We start from the raw sequence: 18,719 nt of genomic DNA on the forward strand, positions 1-18,719 counted from the left end.
CATAATAAACCAGTAACCCCTTGTTCATAAACTTAGCAAACCTCTGTTAAATTTTCTCTTTTTCAGACAGACGATTTTTTGGCAGACGTTTATGAATAACGCCATAAGTTTATAACATTCTTTTAAAATCGAGGAAGTTCAATAAGTAAAATAATGTTACCGGTGATACTTTTCAAAAGTTTTAGTCGTGGTAAGATGACGTCATCACATCAAGCATGACATTTATTGATGTTTCGTTTCCTTGATCTTTCGGTACAGCGACCAACTTTCCTTTCTATTCTCACTGTATTATTCAAATCGGTTTTGTGTATGATAACTGGGCCATTTTATTTAAAGTTGTCCCCTACACTTATTTTTTCAAAATTGGGATATTTTATGTTATTTCTACTCAGAATGAGCTCTTTTGATCCTAATAGGAGAAAAAAAGTGTCCCAAGATTTCCATACATTTTTCGATCTTTCCATTCCGAAACCGCCATACAAAGTATATGAAAAATGGTAACGGAATGGGAAAAAAACCTTGGGACACTTTTTTTCACCTATTAGGATAGAAAGAGCTTGTGATTCTGAGTAGAAATAACATAGAAATTCACAAATTAAAAAAAAAGTGTAGGGACAACTTGAAATAAAATGGTCCAACTATTAGTAGTATGTAATATATTATTTTGACGTTCTTTTTTCTGCATTAAATTGTGTTGTCAAAGAAAATATGTATTTAAATTTATGTAATTAAAATAGACAAAGAATATCTTAAACCGAGTTATTTTCGTGAACTTACGAACATTTCAAACAAATATTTCCTTAATTTAAAAGTTTGTTACTTCAATAAACAGAAAAGTCCCGAAGTAATGAATTATGTACCTACCTTCATTCAAACTCGTATCAAAATGTAACTTTTGCTTGTTGTCTTGTTGAGAATATTAATATTCCTATATTTGAGAAAATCGTTTCTTTGTTCAAAATACCTTCAACGGTATTTTTAAGCTCCAAATGAGTGTATTTTATATTTTATAATATTGCTTCGAATTACCTTATTCGTTATTCTGTTTAATATCCCAATATTTCCAATATCTATAGATATTGGGATGCGCCTAGGTGAATAAGAATGTTGACTGTGCTTATTTGAAATAAAAGATTTCACACCATGCCGGTTATAAAGCACCAGAAAATTATAAGAAAATCGTAGTCACCACTTATTTATAAAACAATTTCTATTGTGTATCATCACTACATAGTATAAAACAAAGTCGCTTCCCGCTGTCTGTCTGTCCCTATGTATGCTTAGATCTTTAAAACTACGCAACGGATTTCGATGCGGTTTTTTTTAATAGATAGAATGATTCAAGGGGGAGGTTTATGTATAATTTGTTAACCCGTGCGAAGGGCGGGGCGGGGCGGGTGGAGACCCGGTATAGAATGGTAGAGAAGTCAAATTCCTTAAAAATAAAAGGAGTATCCCGAGCCGGGCGCAGATAATGGTGTCCCTAATCGGTAGCAGGCTGCGCACGCGTCATGTCATTGACCGCGCCCAAGCCTGCGCGCATTCCTGACGCACACACATCAACAAAGAGTTGAACACTTGGATAAACCAGCGTTACTGTGCTATAGCGACCCTTAATAGTTAAAGATAACGCTTAAACTGGCAGTTTGAGGGGTTGGCTTGTGTCAGTTTGGTAAGCGTTTGGAATATCTACGCTTGCGACGACTGGGAATGGGTGTCACGGTAACGAACTTTACGTTAGTGTTTTTACTCACGACTGTGGCGCCGCCCTGGCGGATATTGGGTGTTACTATTAATATTCGTCAAATAGTGTTAGTTTTCATTTTTTCCATGCCTTGGGTGCATAGAAGGTAGCATCCTATAGAAGTGGTCTACGCGTGCCTCCGTGAGGGACAAAACATACGCAATGCGACGCTGTGATTGGTCGAATTTATTTGTTGCCACCATAATCCATACTAATTTATGGTAAGGAATAAAAACAGACTGTGACAAGGACAAACAATAATAGCGCTTTCGCTGCTACTCCTACTGAAAGATACATAAGACTATCCCGTTCTGTCAGTTATCCCCACCACTCATGCCCAATCCAGTTTAATACTAGATTTATGCTTGGGTGTCATTTTTAGGGTTCCGTAGCCAAATGGCAAAAAACGAAACTTATAGATTCGTCATGTCTGTCTGTCTGTCTGTCCGTCTGTCCGTCTGTCTGTCCGTCCACATACGTCACAGCCACTTTTCTCCGAAACTATAAGAACTATACTGTTGAAACTTGGTAAGTAGATGTATTCTGTAAACCGCATTAAGATTTTCACACAAAAATAGAAAAAAAAGAATAAATTTTTGGGGTTCCCCATACTTCGAACAGAAACTCAAAATTTTTTTTTCATCAAACCCATACGTGTGGGGTATCTATGGATAGGTCTTCAAAAATGATATTGAGGTTTCTAATATCATTTTTTTCTAAACTGAATGGTTTGCGCGAGAGACTCTTCCAAAGTGGTAAAATGTGTGTCCCCCCCCCCTGTAACTTCTAAAATAAGAGAATGATAAAACTAAAAAAAATATATGATGTACATTACCATGTAAACTTCCACCGAAAATTGGTTTGAACGAGATCTAGTAAGTAGTTTTTTTTTATACGTCATAAATCGCCTAAATACGGAACCATTCATGGGCGAGTCCGACTCGCACTTGGCCGCTTTTTTTTCTTTCTTGTGTCATCTTATAGCTCCCCCACCATGCATCATTTCTCACGTATTATTATCCAATACGAGAGTGACAGAAACAAAGTCTCTAATATCCAAACGTTGAAGTGCATGTTTAGACATTTTTGGCACCATGGTCGCTCCGATATGCACCTGCCTTCATACATGTTTTCGTAGATTTTATCCCTTTTACACCCAATAACTCTTTGCTATTATTCACATGCCAGTACCACACATGTTCTTATGCGTCTTGGATCTTATTCCTCGACATATCAAACGGAATGTGACGCAACCAGATGCGATAACAAATCGAAAATTGATTGCATCAAATGAACCCAACCATTAAACTTAATGACTGGAGACTCTGGGTCTGTTAACTGGTATTTCATGATGCAATTGCTTTTTACGTGTTATAATAGTTTTTAATGTAAAATTTCGGTCCAAAGATCTTTTACAATTCACTTAAATGAGAAACTTATACAACTTAAAACTAAATACATATTTACAATATTTACAAAGTGAGCGCTAAAACAAAACATTACATAAATTAAATACAAATAAATAATTAATCAATTTACATTTACATTTTATGCCGCTATACAATTAAACACAACGCGGGTAGATCCAAACATGCTACCCAGGGATGTTGCGGATGCCGATTTTTTGACATCCGCGGATGCGGATGCGGATGCGGATTTTTAAAGGCTCACATCCGCGGATGCGGATGCGGATGTGGATGTCAAGATAGTACCATAAAAAACGTCAAATATTACATTTTAGTAACTTTTATTTCAAAAAACCGGCCAAGTGCGAGTCGGACTCGCGTTCCAAGGGTTCCGTACATTAAGTCCCACTCACGCTTGACTGCTCATTTCTAATAGGTTTTTTTGGTTAATTACTAAATTACCTAGCAGTCTAGCACTTACGCCAATGCTAAGACGTTCCTGTACCGACCTGTTCCACATCCGCATCCGCATTAAATCCGCATCGATTTTATGCGGATGCGGATGCGGATGTTGAAAATAATGCGGAAGTTCCGCGGTTGCGAATGCGGATGCGGATATTCGCAACATCCCTGATGCTACCTACTTGGAGTAAGCGCGGTGCGGTACGCATCAAACTTCTGCCAAAGAGAATTTGAAATACAGGCGGATTGTCAAAGTAAATTATGTAGCCACAGTAAATTTACTGCCATTTTTCGACAGAAAATTAAAACTGTCAGAACGCCATTTGACTTTGATCCTTATTCTTTCACTGATATGTGATAATTTGTTAAATATTGAAATTAACGCCATCTACTCGACAGTAGGCCAAAGGCTTGGTGCAATCTTTTCGAGCAATGGCGCCATAACCTATTACTAGCAGTTTTAATTCTTCCCCAATCCCCATTAGGCAGCGTGCTGGGGACTATAACCAGTTAATATCGTGCATGACAGACCAGTACGGTTACCATCACTTTGTCACTGACATAAACGCCGTCGAGAACGTAATTTACTTTCTATACATCTCGCTCGCACTCGCATATTAGTGCAAACGGGATGTATAGAAAGTAAATTACGTTCTCGACGGCGTTTATGTCAGTGACAAACTGATGGTAACCGTACTGGGGACTAAGACAAGATGATCGACAATCGTACATCGACTAACGTCAAACGAAATGTAAAACTTTAGCGGTGTAGAACGTGCGACTTTCTCATCAGTTTCTGAACAATAAAACAGTCTTTACCAGCGGGTGTGGTGAAAAGTTAATTAAAGTCCCTCAAACAGGCAATAATAATAAAATTATACATTTAACCGCGATTTATTCAAAAGCTGAAATGAAAACGTTTTCTCGTATGTTACGGAGCAAGATTTCGCCTTCCCTTACCATGAGTTTGGATTGGCCGTTGTCGCTTTGCTCGTACAGTCGCCATCAGATAGATCGGAGCGGCCAAGGCGCTCAAAAATATCTAAACATGCCAGAGGCCGTGAGTTCAAGTCTCACCCAAGACAGTATTTCTTCCACTTTTAAATTTGTTCTAAGATCTAAACATGCGTCTCGATTCTAGACAAATCATCAAAACTTGCCAAGACAAATGTAATTTTAATTAGTTGAAATAAAGATTCAAATTAAAATAGCCTTTTTATAGGCCTTTGGGCGGCTAGAGGATAAAACGAGAAACTACTCGCACTAATGGTAAGGGTAGGGTATAGAAAGCCAGGCAACATAAAACTAACACGACGGGGCAAATGCATCGAAATTGCAGCTTGGGAGCCATTTTCGGAGAACGAAACACCTGTGAAACAATGGTGCTATTATTGCGGAAATACCTTTCAATATCTCACTTTTAATTCCGGCACACTTTCCAACTTGCGCTTGCCTTGTTGCTTGTTTCTGTTTTAAAGTTTTACCTAATTTATGGGAGTAAATATTTCTTCACCCCGCCAACTGGTAAAGGCTCGCTTGATTGTTCAAAAACTGATAGCAAAAAGTTGCATTTTATTCACATGTGATGTGAAGCAAATTAATCAAATGCAAATTCTGAGTTTACTTATGTTTGCTGGTAGAATTGACTTTTAAATGATGATTTTAAATGATAAATATTTAATAACATTCATTTGGATTTGATTTGGTTTGATTTAATATCTTACAGTTACTTAATATTTTCTTCGGGTTGGTGTGGTGAGTGGTGACAATATTTTTTTACCACGCTAGCCCGGAGAGTTCATTCTTCAGAGCTTCATTTTATACACAAGAGTGGCAAAGTCATTTAAAGCTAATTTTGAGATGTTTCTTCATTATGGCTGGTGGAATTGACTTTTAAGTGATGACTTTGAATAGCATTCACTTGGATATTATGTGTAATGTTTTATAGTTACACAGGTTGCGTTGTTTTATCACAGAGTTCCTACAGCCACGTCCTGTGTCCATCATCAGATCAGCTCGATGGTACCATAATATTGCATTGTCAATTTGTCACCCAACTTACATAATGTATGTGAAGTTTCAGCTCAATCGAATGGGAAGTGGGTGTAATTTAGCTTGCAAGATTTGACCCGAACAAACATATTACAAGCAAACATTGCAAGTTAAATAAAAGCTTGTAAAATAAAACGGAACAGATAAATTCTAATGACAATCATGATAACAACTCAGCAGTACAAAAAGGGAAACACGAACTAATGAAATAAATTTGTACTCATGGAAAAGGGCAAAAAGGGCTAGGAAGGAACGAAGGTGTGAGACCCACAGCTGTGAATGGGTACTAATAGGCACAAAATTGATTCTTTACTACATAACACTGTATATATATTTTTTATTTTATTAATACACAATACTGAGCTTAAATTTGCCTGCCTGTAAACTGTAAGTTTGCCTGCAGATGCAGGTAGTCTGTGCGGAAAGAGAAGAGTCGTGGAATGTATGGGGCCCAATACATTCCACGACTCTTCTCTTTCCGAACATACGCTAACATTCTCTACATATACATACATACATTATTATTCAATCTAAGCACTTAAGTGACACTTATATTTGTGCAATCGTCACTTAAGTGTTTGCAGTAGGTACAGTTTTAAGGCGCGTTTTAATTTTTTCTTATTTGTCTCATGCCGAATATTCTCGGGTAGACTATAGGACCGTATTTAGGAGAAATGCTCTGTCGTGGGTACATATTTAACGCACTTATTTCTACTTCGAATGATCTATTTCTTCAAACGAGAGATATTTTTCTAATGAATATTTTGATATATGCAACTATAGGTAAGTTTTGTAATAAAGCCGAATTAGGTAAGCCTGGTGTTGGAGCATACAGGCTTATACCGGAAAATTTAGATGAATTCAAATACCTAGGGCGTAAACTATATAAAGCCGTCCAAGCTTTTAATACCTAGTCAGTGTAAATCTAAGAGTACATAAGCTGCACCGGCCGCTGCGGAGTGCGACCACATTTAGAGTTATTCGTTACTCCAGGCATGCATTAACTACTGTTAGTAAGCGATGGAATACCTATTTATGTATACTTGGTCAAGCAAATCTTGTCAGTAGAAAAATGGCGGCAAATCTGAAAAATCGCGGGTTAGCAACACTACGTTTGTATTGTTCGAAAATCGCGTGTAAATTGACACTCCTCTTTGGAACTTAATCTTATCTGTGGAACTGTTTTGTTTACATTTCATCGTTGTGCATTGCTGCTTTTTGTTCGTTTCTTGGGGATACCACAGGTACTTTATTTTGCTTTGCATTGCTACTGACATATCCGGCTTGACAAAGCTTATTGGTCCACATGACTCATCTGAAACGTATCACTGACACTTATCCCTTATCCGTAAATGTTTGTACTCCGCCCGTAGCTTTAGTATTACCCAATAAACAATTTTGCGCTATAAAAAAAGTTGTGATTGGTCAATACAAGTTTTGATTGACTAAATAGTTATTTGTTTAACAAGGGGACAAAATTGTTCTTTAACCTGTCGTGCCTGCAACTCCAGAGGTGTCACGTTGCCGACCCTAACACTCCGCACCCTCGTTGAGCTCAGCCAACCTTACTCACCGGCAGGAAAACAACACTATGAGTAGGGTCTAGTGTTATTTGGCTGCGGTTTTCTGTAAGGTGGAGGTACTTTCCCAGTTGGATTCTGCTCTAGATCTGGAATGACATTCGCTGTGTTATCCTTGTTGGTGACAACCGACCATACACACAATACACATCGTATATGATATGAATGGTAATCATTTACCATTAATTACCTGCAGCAGTCTTGTTCTATGATATGAAGGTTATATTAAGGATCTTTTATTCGGCAGGACAGCGCCTGTATCTCCTTGTTATGTTTTTCTTGACAAGTTAGGGACATTTTCCTACATATTTAACTCGTAACTCATGTGTACGTAAGGTAAGACACATACAGTTTAGAATGTTACATGATGTATAACGTAATATTGTTTATTTATGTTTATGAAAGGTTCTTTAATTTATTCTAGTTTTACTTGTTTACATATTTTGAATGTCTCTATTAATAGGCTCTTTCCGCGACATCGTAACAATTCGTAACGTAAGATTGAATATGATTTGTCATTAATAATATGTATTATCCCAATATTTTTAAAACTGTAGAGGTGCTGCTGGCAATATTAAATATTAATTATGTCAATCGGGGTCCGAGGTAATCGCGTGGATTTAGAAGACTCATAAATTTTAGCTCGCTGGCGCGACTTTCAAAGTATAATTTAGGTCTACCATTAACAATAGCCAATTTGTCGCATTTCACAAAATTAATGCATTTACCCCATGGAACATGGAAGCAATTAAACCAGATGACCTTATCAAAAATGTGTAAAAAAAATAATTTGTTTTGGCCCACATCCAACGGAACTATTTATTATGCAAAATATTTTAACACAACTTCCCCTTGTTTCAGCGGTCACTTGGGCGGGCGCCGAAGATGAAAGCCACGACGCGCGCGAAGGCGACGATGTGACGCTCCGCTGTCGCTTCAACTTCGAGCCCCTCGCTGGAGAATCACCCACGTACTACTGGGTGCGAAGCACGGCTAGCGGACACGACAATGTCGCTATCAAGGACACACCGCTCGAGACCAACTACCAGTAAGTACCTTTAAGTGTAATACTTCGAGCGACGCACGTGACGCTTCGCCACTGCTTCGCTTCGAGTGACGCTCGGCGACGTGACGCTCCGCTGTCGCTTCAACTTCGAGCCCCTCGCTGGAGAATCACCACTTACTACTGGGTGCGAAGCACGGCCAGCGGACACGACAATGTCGCTATCAAGGACACACCGCTCGAGACCAACTACCAGTAAGTAGCTTTAAGTGTATACTGCGAGAGACGCGCGTGACGCTTCGCTACAGCTTCGCTTCGAGCGACGCTCGGCGACGTGACGCTCCGCTGGCGCTTCAACTTCGAGCCCCTCGCTGGAGAATCACCCACGTACTACTGGGTGCGAAGCACGGCTAGCGGACACGACAATGTCGCTATCAAGGACACACCGCTCGAGACCAACTACCAGTAAGTAGCTTTAAGTGTATACTTCGAGCGACGGACGTGACGCTTCGCCACTGCTTCGCTTCGAGTGACGCTCGGCGACGTGACGCTCCGCTGTCGCTTCAACTTCGAGCCCCTCGCTGGAGAATCACCCACGTACTACTGGGTGCGAAGCACGGCTAGCGGACACGACAATGTCGCTATCAAGGACACACCGCTCGAGACCAACTACCAGTAAGTAGCTTTAAGTGTATACTTCGAGCGACGAACGTGACGCTTCGCCACTGCTTCGCTTCGAGCGACGCTAGGCGACGTGACGCTCCGCTGGCGCTTCAACTTTCAGCCACTTGCTGGCGAATCACCCAAGTACTACTGGGTGCAAAGCAACACCGGCGGATACGACAATGTCGCTATCAAGGATACACCAATCGAGACTAACTATACCAGTAAGTACCTTAAAGTAATTCGGGCGACGCTCGGTGACAATGTGACGCTCCGCTGTGGCTCCGAGTCATCCACGTACTACTGAGTGCGAAGCACAGCCGTACACAATAATGTCGCCATTAAGGACACGTCGTTTGAAACTAACTACCAGTACCTTTCTAAAATATACAATCCCCACGTACTAATGGGTAATCATTGCTAGAGATCACGACAATCAAATGTCGCTATCAAGGACACCAATCGAGACCTACCATAATAAGTTTACTAACACTTAGTTCTAAAGACCGATAAGCTTAAAATCTCCGCTGTGAGTAAACACTAGTGGCGGTATTCATAAACGTTTGTCAAATCCATCAACTACATTATAAGATGAAAACAAAATGACGACTTTTGCACAGCCTATAACGCGAAGGAGAACGTGAAAATATTTTTTCTCAAACATGCAATGAAATGTCGTCGCTCCGGGCGTTATATCAGGCTTCGAAGTATCACGTTTAGGGCGGAGCAACTCCAGAGAACTGTAAAGGAATTTCATACGAAATTGAAGGCCTAGGCCGGGAAGTAATTTTTTTTTAAATTCTAATGTAAACATGGGGTCTATGTCCATGAACAGACTAAACAGCCGAATTATAGTTTGTCAAAGGACTGTCCCATTTCAAACATAGATAGAAAGAATCATACTAGCTTTGTCTTTCACTAGTATTAGCACCCAAAAGAAAAGGATAAGTATAGTTTTTTGTGTTCTTATTTACTGCCAATTTGGTTTGACCAGCTATATATATATTTTTTTATATTTTTGGTGAATGAATGGTTATCGGACCAAAATATCCGTGTTAACGCCTGTTATACACGAACGTACTGATATTAAGAATACAAATCTGTATGATTCAATGTGTTGATGAATAAATTTAAAATTTTGTCTATACGTAAGTCACCAGAGACCATAGACAATATTTAAAATCCTCTGCATTTATTTTATTTATAGAAATTGAGATTCTTATTATCTGATTGTGTATAATGACCCTAATAAGGTCTATTCGAACACTACACACGCGAAATACGGACGACTTCCGTAAAAAAAACAATTATGGCGGGATTGGAAGGAAAATTAAAAAACTTTTGTTGTGAAGTTGGATTTTTATTATAAAGATTATAAATTTGTTTTTTTGAGTGGTGTATTTTTTTATTTCATTGCATGTTTGAGAAAAGCACTATACATGCCTAGCCGTGAAAAGGTCTTGCCGGCTTCGTATCACTATCCGGCCTCCCTACGGTCGGCCGGCTATACCTACTCACCCGGCAAGCCCTTCTTTCCCGGCGTCTGCAGTAATGTACTATTTTGTATTTTTTTATTTTATTAAAGTAGCCAGATATTGCACTAAATAGAGACGAGTGGAGGAAGAGGGGGGAGGCCTTTGCCCAGCAGTGGGACACAGTGGGCTCTGAATAATTATTAAAGTAGCAGGAATGAACCTTGCAATTAGTCCCAAGAGTTCAGCCGATGGACATGAAATTTGTCAATTGAACAAAACTATAATGAACGAGAAAAACGACATTCTCTAATTGGTCGACTCGCAGCCGGAAACGGCGCTCAAATTGGCTGCGCTAGTATTTCCTCGGTGCACCCTGTGGAGGCCATAGCGCTAGATTAAATTAATAATACTGGGCGGCATTCGAACTTTTTCTTTCAAAAGGTCATTTATAGCCTAAAAAATACTTATTAATTTTAAGTTGAACTTAATTTCCGTTATTCCTGTCTATGAATTTACGCAACTCAGAGTACTTTTTGTTATGTTATATGTCTCCTATGAGAAATAATTATGTAGCAGATTTACCAAAAGACTAATCAGCCATTAGGAGTCGAGCTTTTCGTTTTACAAGACGGTAAAATATAAATAATCTTAGATTGTTTTCCAGATCTAATCCAACCGGAAATACACTAAGGCTCTTATTGTTGAGATTACCTTCCCTCAATTAGAAATCTAGAATTCCATAATAAATGTTTGCGATTACCCGTAGTCTAAATATTCTGTAGTAAATAATATATTAGGTTGCGTAGCTGACCCCGTGCTCAATTAAATAAAACTTGGTAAAACAGATGAAAATGAGGAACTTTTAAATGGAACATGACCCAAATTTCCCCACAACTTAATCCCGTATGCGAACATAAAAGGGAAATATGCATAGTTTTAATGTGCCGTTTAATTTCAGAATCACGTTCGCGCCGGCTGACGGGCGTTACGACCTGTCCGTGTCAAACGTGTCGTACGAGCGGGACAATGGACGCTTCGAGTGCCGGGTGAAGGCGGGGGGGTCGGGGCGCACGCTGCACTCGCAGGCGCACGCGCTGGTCGTGCTCACGCACCCTCGTGCGCCCCTGCTCTCGCCTGGCGCGCACGCTAATGCGCAAGAGGGAAGGGAGATCAAGCTCGCGTGCTCGAGCTCGGGGGGATCGCCGGAACCTGTTGTCAAGTGAGTATTCTTTGAGTTTCAGCTTCATAATAAATTTCAGTTTTCACCCTGTAATCACGCATCAAGTCAAGTCTTGAAGGTGCATAAAGTACTCACGTACAGGACGCGTGTGGCAATCGTGTGCGAGCATTAACTAAGCCTGTTGGGAACAGGGCGCATCACATAGGCGCGTTTTCCGGGCGGCGCGTGAGGGGGGCGCGCCGCTTTTACATATAACGCTCACGCGCCGCTCGGAAAACGCGTCTGTGAGACGAAGCCTTAAGACGCCACGTCTATAGTGTACGGCGCGTCATTGTGAACCTTGCCGGAATGCACGAAAGTTGATATTAAGCTGTTTTAATTAAATCATGAATGATTACCACACAGTACCACAGCAGACATTATGTATGACTTCTAAAACTATTTCTGTCTACTTAAATACCATTCAAGATGTTTTTTCTTAACTCTCATAACTTTAATGACCTTAAATAATTCGATAAGTATAGTTGAAACAAAATGGACTATTTCACGAGTATTTCCATTATTAATTAACCTTATCTCAAATAAAGCTCCCAATAAGAAGAAAATCAGAGCGATATAATAAATGAAAATTAAAACCATTAAGCATTCAGCATCGAAATTAAATTACCTCAGCATACGGCTTTTTAATCAATACAGGGAAGTGAGTAAAGGCCAACTTTTCTTTGAACAGCGAGAACGGTGTATTAAAATAAAAACGGCGTACAAAGAAGGTAACAGATAAAAAACGGGTCCTAAATGGGGCGATAAAATTTATGGACGCAGGGACTCGGATTCAATTAGAGTTGGAAGGAGCCGTGATCACAGATTACGTAGTACTAGCGCCACCACTCTCTGGAAATATGTCCCTGGATTTATTGCTAATATTACCGCCGTCCACGACCCAATTCGTTTTACCCGCCGCAAAAGAACAAAGTTAGCCGGACCCAAATATGGCAGTGAGGGAAAATCAGCAACTATGTATAAAGGAAAAGATTGTTTAATTTGTTTTACCAGGGAGCCATTTTCGAGATTGCTTACATTTTCTGAATTATTTTCACTGTACCGTTTGATTAAGCAAACACAATAAGTGCATCTAGACGCAATACTGTTCTATGGTCTGGCTGCTGGTAAGACTGCTTTGTTAGTAGGAAAAGGTGGCAAAGATAAATGTCGCGATCCTTCGATCGATCTCCCATACAAATTTTATACCTAAATGCGCCTTTTTCTACTGACATAGTTGGCTTGCCAGAGTATACTATACTACACAATACCAGTGACTAATACTACTTACTCGTACAGTGGTGTTTATAACGTACTGCAAGGTGTTTCGTAGATACAATGATACACAAATTAATCTTTTTTAAATATTAATACTTTACTGACATTCAATTATCAGTTATTTTTCTCAACTATATTTTTTACCCAAAGAAAATATATAGCTTTATTTAACCGCTCTATTTCTATATCAAATTATTGGCATTATATCGCGATCGACTACGTCACGCGGTAATTATTTAGAATCGTGTCATTGTAGCATACTTACTGTAGAGTATTGTATTGTAATCTATGACAACAGCCGAGCTGAAGCCGTAATGAATGCCGTCGATACTTCCCCGGACAATTAGGAAGCACTAGCGACCGTGTAGCGACACCGCGACCCGCGCTTAACCGGATTATTGTTCCCATTATTAGGGGTCTGCTAATACGCGAGAGGTCTAATTATTTATTGCTTAGCATTTTGTGGGCCGCTGGGTAAATCGTTTATGTTTACTAATAATAATAATAGCGGCCCCAGTATACCTCCTTGAGGTACGCCACTTATTTATGTATGAAAGATTTGTATGATTATTAAAATTCAAATAGTTTTGTTACTTTATTCAATTGTTGGTTTCGGTTAAGTAAGGTAGCATTCTGTGAGAGATACATACCATCTTATTATTAACGCAAGTCAAATTTCATGACACACGAAGTCAAATGCCTCGCTCAAGTCGAACAGACGCATGAGCGTATAATGAAATCAATGATGCGTAGGGATGAACACCGCGAGAATAATGGTATTAGATTTATGGGTAAACCGCCTTCGTTCTTGTGGCTTCAAAGATGGCGAATAATAATTTGATAACTTGTTTATTCAAGTGATGCGCTGCTAATATAATCTGTGACAGAGACCGTAATGAATTTTGTCGATACTTCCCTGGACAGTTAAGAGAGCACTTGCTGACCTGCGCTTAACCGGATTACTGTCCCCATTATACAGGATTGCGTAATAAGCAAGAGGTCTAATTGTTCTTGTGTATTTTTCGGGTTGCGTAATCCATGTAGGGACGCTCGAAGATTTTGCCTTTTTGTTTGTAAAATAATTGATACGGGCGTTTTACTCAGAAAATATCACGTAGGTATCCACAATACGATAAGTTTAAATATTGGGTAAGTATGCGCTTTTACAGCTCGCTGTACATAAATTGTACTACTATGTATGTACGTATTTATTTATTTCTTATTTTACAAAGAAAAGAACGGAAACCGTGATGCTAATGTCAAAATCTAATTTATATACCTATGTATCTTGAACACAAATTTCTATAAATATTGGTATATGAGGAATACCTATATTGTAGATGTAGATAGGTAGGTATATATATTCAATGTAAGATGTTACAAGACAGAAAAAAACCAAATCGTGACATCGACCCAAAACTTAAAATTAAATTTAAACTAGAAGAAATTCTCGTTACTTCTACATATCGTGCACTTCTAAAACTTTTAAGAATAAACAAGAAACCATTTTAAGCATTAAGAACTTGCGCGTCTTGTGTACCGTCTGGTTACAGGTACTAAACTTAATCTCAAACAAGTAAAAACTTGCGCAGTATGCACAGAATGGCTGCCTTTTGACTTGGTCTCTGCTGCAAAGTGGAAATGAAACTATTAATACCACTTATGCAGCTTAACTTATGTGTTTACATAATGGCAACTTGAAAACTGCATGTGTGATTTCTGAACCCCTAGTGTACCTACATTTTATTCGATAGCGTGACGTACATGCGTTCGCGTTTACGTTATGTCTAATTTTGTATGGGATCTTGAACAGCGCGCCAAGCGGGGCGTTTTGGAAACTCAAAATCCATCACACTCAAAATCACAATCTTTATATTTTGAACTTTTATTGTGTAACTAAGGGTTCCAAAAAACAAAACAACTGTTTCTGGGTCTCTAGTCTCAACCGTCTTAGGAGGCCGGTTGTGTCTACGACCGGTGTTTTCGCCGGACAATTGGTTCAGCGACGATGCCTTGTTTTCTTGGGTGTAGCTATCCGTATTAGAGTCTGTGCGGAAAGAGAAGAGTCGTGGAATGTATTGCGCCCAATACATTCCACGACCCTTCTGTTTCCGCACCTGACTCTAGCTACAAAACTGGACGTATCGCGTAACAGGGTCCGGTTTCCGGACGTCTACAACCGGCCTAAGGGTTCCTTATTACGAATGTCCGTAGAATATGTACATATTGTACATACATACCTTTTGTAAACGAGGGACAGAGTACTTTGTTCAGTAGTTAGACGTAGTTAAGCTATACGAGGAACTGAGCACGAGGTCGCAGACGACACAAATGTTTTAAATGGTTTAGAATGCTTTATTAGATAGTCGAGTTAGCTACATACCTATTCGACCAAATTGTATACGAAACGTAGAAGTAGAGACGGAAAATACAAATACTCTTTTATTAAGTCACATGAACGTAGCCACCGCCATACTATCGAACTTTCGCTCTCATTTTAAAAGGATATTCTGAAATGACTTGAATTTTGACATGAACATGCAAGTCACATATATCTATGTCCGGTACTAGTTTTTTGCTAGAAATTGTAATACAAATAAATTAGAACGAGTTGAAGTTTTACATACTTGTGCTTAACAATGTAAACTCCTTTTCAATATAATTAGAACCTTTCATAAACAAAATAAAGTTAGCGTTTCATTTGATTTAATTATTTTTATTTCTTAACCTTTTCGACGCCGTGTCAAACACAAAAGCTGTCACTCAGACGACGCCACGTCATTGAAATGTCAAAACTGAAATTGAACTTTATGTTAATGCTCGTATGTTGCTCTGTGGCCTGTGACCGATTAATCGGTCTTTGGCGTTGAACCTACGGTGCGGATATATCGGTCATTGGCGTCCAAAAGGTTAAACAAACGAAATTCGTTCCATTTTACTATATTTACACTACAGCAAGGTTTTAATTAAAAATAGTTAAATATTGCATAGTGAGCCTTATGAGGTTAACACACGTCAAATTGTGGAACTGTGTAGTACCTAAGCGAACGCAACTTCACCGACTAACAGAATTTTAACAAAATTATAAAACTGCGATGTTGCCAACACTACTCAACTGCAATTCGTTCGTTAGGTACATTTGGTACGCTTGTACAAGTTGTACAAGTTACATACGCCGTGCCCGTATCGGTAAACATAGTTAAAACCATTTCTGGAGTTAATATAGTCTGGCAAACCTATTTTGCCAGTAGAAAAAAGCTGGTAATTTTTGATAATGTACGCGCGAAGGTTTGATCTTTCATACAAAATTTGAATTTGCGACTTTATATACTTAAATTTTGCGGCAATATGGGTTTGTCAAACTATATTTGAAGTTGCAGATTAAATGTTTTTATTTTCTTAATTGTTTTAAAAAGTATAAGTACGAATACTAGTGTAATGAGAAAATTACCTATGTAAAAATGTGAAGTCATAGTTCTAATGTTTGCTAAAAAACCTATAAAAAAGGCTTTATGAAACTTCGAAAAATGAAATTCTATTTTTGAAGCCTCTCACTGTGCCCGAAACTTGATGTTTTATTTAGGTTACGTTTGTTTTAGAAAAAAGAAATGTGATTTCAATGTTTTATAAAAATACATTTAAAAGCCTTTGCTGTCTGAAACATTAAAGTACCGATTTTTAGAGCTCTCTGTGAGTCTCCTGCCAAAATATAGACACTTTTGAAGAATTTTTTGTAAGCACTTTATAGGTACAGTTTGAAAACATTTGTAATAAGGTATTTGACTACTAGTCAGTTTCTTTTTTCGAACTTTCAAAACGATTTTGCTACTATGGAATTAATATGAAACACTGGCATGTGACGTGACGATCAAATTACCTACTCTTTATAGTTTTATACGGGTTTTAAAATAGAAACTGTCTCTAAAAATAAATAAAATCTTCTGGTGCTTTATTTCTTACATGGTGTAAAACACAGAACATATTAAAGAGGTTAGAACGGCTATCGCGCGCAGTTAGTATCGGAACCGGTGTCGCCGCTCATTCCTCTCCACATTTCCACATTTCTCGCGCAACGGTAGTAAAAACTTGTGTGCCTGGTGAATGGATACGCCTCCTTTAGACAGATTTGATGTCTGGCTTCTTAATCTGAACGTTATTGTGGCGCAAAAGGCATGTTTACGTTTTTCGGTCAGCGCGGGCGAGTACTAGCATGCGAGCGTTTGCTCATGGGCCGCGAGCCACGAACAGATTTCCATGACCAATCGCCTCCCGGGCGATAACTCGTATATTGGTTAACGGCTATGTATGGTGATCCCTCATGGACGTCAGCTGCCGCTCCGTTGGTGGGTTGAGGAATGGCAGCCACCGAAACATGTAAAAAAATGTAATAAATTTTGTCATCGCCTCCCGTTTGGTACTTTGTCAGAAGATAGTTTAGATGTTATTATAAATAAAAAAAACCGTCAGCCGGTTGTATAGTGGTGGAAAGACCGTCAGCTACTTGCATAAACATGTAAAAAATAAGCGCTGTACCTTTTTATTATAGTAATAACTAAATCATGAAACTTTGCATGTAGGTTTTTCGCAGGCATTTCAATAAACGCCTTACGGATTTACGGACATAAATGGTAGGCGCGTAATATTTACATGTTTATGCAAGTAGCTGACGGTCTTTCCACCGCTATACAACCGGGTGACGGTTTTTTTTATTTATAATAGCATCTAAACTATCATCTGGCAAAGTATCAATCGGGAGGCGATGACTGAAAAAAATTTTTTTTTACATGTTTGGTGATCAACCGACGGCCTTTCCACCGCGATACAACCGGCTGACTATTTTTTTAATTCATGATAGCATCTAAACTATCATCTGACAAAGTATCAAGCGGGAGGCGATGACTGACGATATTTGCTCCTGGCCCGCGGTCTATCATAACCGGCGGCGACACGTACCCAGCTCGCATCGCCATTCTACTTGTTCTGTGGTGTAAAATAATTCCTTTTAAATACATTTGTAATAACATTTAATGCTATCTATTATTATTTTTCTGATAATTCTGCTTGTAATCATCTTCAAAGGTATTAATGTCGGCGGCCGATCGTAAGATCAGGCATATCGTGAAATTCCTAGGCATATCGTGAAACGTGAAAATCTTTGACCCGTTCCCTGAGTCGACGGAGCCCCTCTACGCGGCGCTCCTATTTCTGGGCAGTTTGCCCTTCGGGCATCTAAAGCAACCTAACGAACCTATCCTACCTATATATTGGTTTAATGTCACTATCGTCAAAACATTACCCAGGAACATTACGATCTGCCTGATCTTACGGTCGGCCGCCGACATGAATACAAGGCAAATTGAGATACAAACAACGAAATTTTAAATTAGAGTGCAAAACGGGCTAGTCGTGAGCAATGTTTTTTTAATTAAGTATATATTCTTAGAAATGTTTTTGAAAAACTTCGCATTATTTCTTTAATTATTGTTAAAATGTATAAACTTAGTATTAGCTTTTACCCGCAACTTCGTCTATAGTATGATGATTATGATTGATAAAAACTATCCTACGTCCTTCACCGGGCCTCAAACTACTACAGTTACAGATGTAGTGTAGTGTACATTATTTTCCATTGTTTTTTTCACGGAAACGTACGAACGTGTCTTGCTATTTCAGTCAGTCTCGGTACAAAAAGTACTGAGGTTGACTGAAATAGCATGACAAATACGAACGTTTCCGAGAAAATACGATGGAAAACAATTATGCACTACAAGAGGTAACAGACAGACAGAGTTATACTGCTGTATTCGAACTTCAAGATATTCACAAGAGACGACACG

At 38.9% G+C, this 18,719-nt stretch overlaps 1 protein-coding gene across 1 annotated transcript in view; it reads left to right on the forward strand.

Moving 5' to 3' along the window:
- The window catches only part of LOC134652375 (hemicentin-2), a 144,597-nt gene that overhangs the window by 78,120 nt on the left and 47,758 nt on the right, over window positions 1-18,719 (forward strand). The window contains exons 2-3 of the mRNA XM_063507553.1: window positions 8,106-8,292; window positions 11,344-11,604. Of these exons, the coding sequence (XP_063363623.1) occupies window positions 8,106-8,292; window positions 11,344-11,604 (448 nt within the window). The remainder of the gene's footprint in view (window positions 1-8,105; window positions 8,293-11,343; window positions 11,605-18,719) is intronic.

Source organism: Cydia amplana, chromosome 1, assembly GCF_948474715.1.
Source record: "Cydia amplana chromosome 1, ilCydAmpl1.1, whole genome shotgun sequence".
In the NCBI taxonomy this organism is placed as follows: domain Eukaryota; kingdom Metazoa; phylum Arthropoda; class Insecta; order Lepidoptera; family Tortricidae; genus Cydia; species Cydia amplana.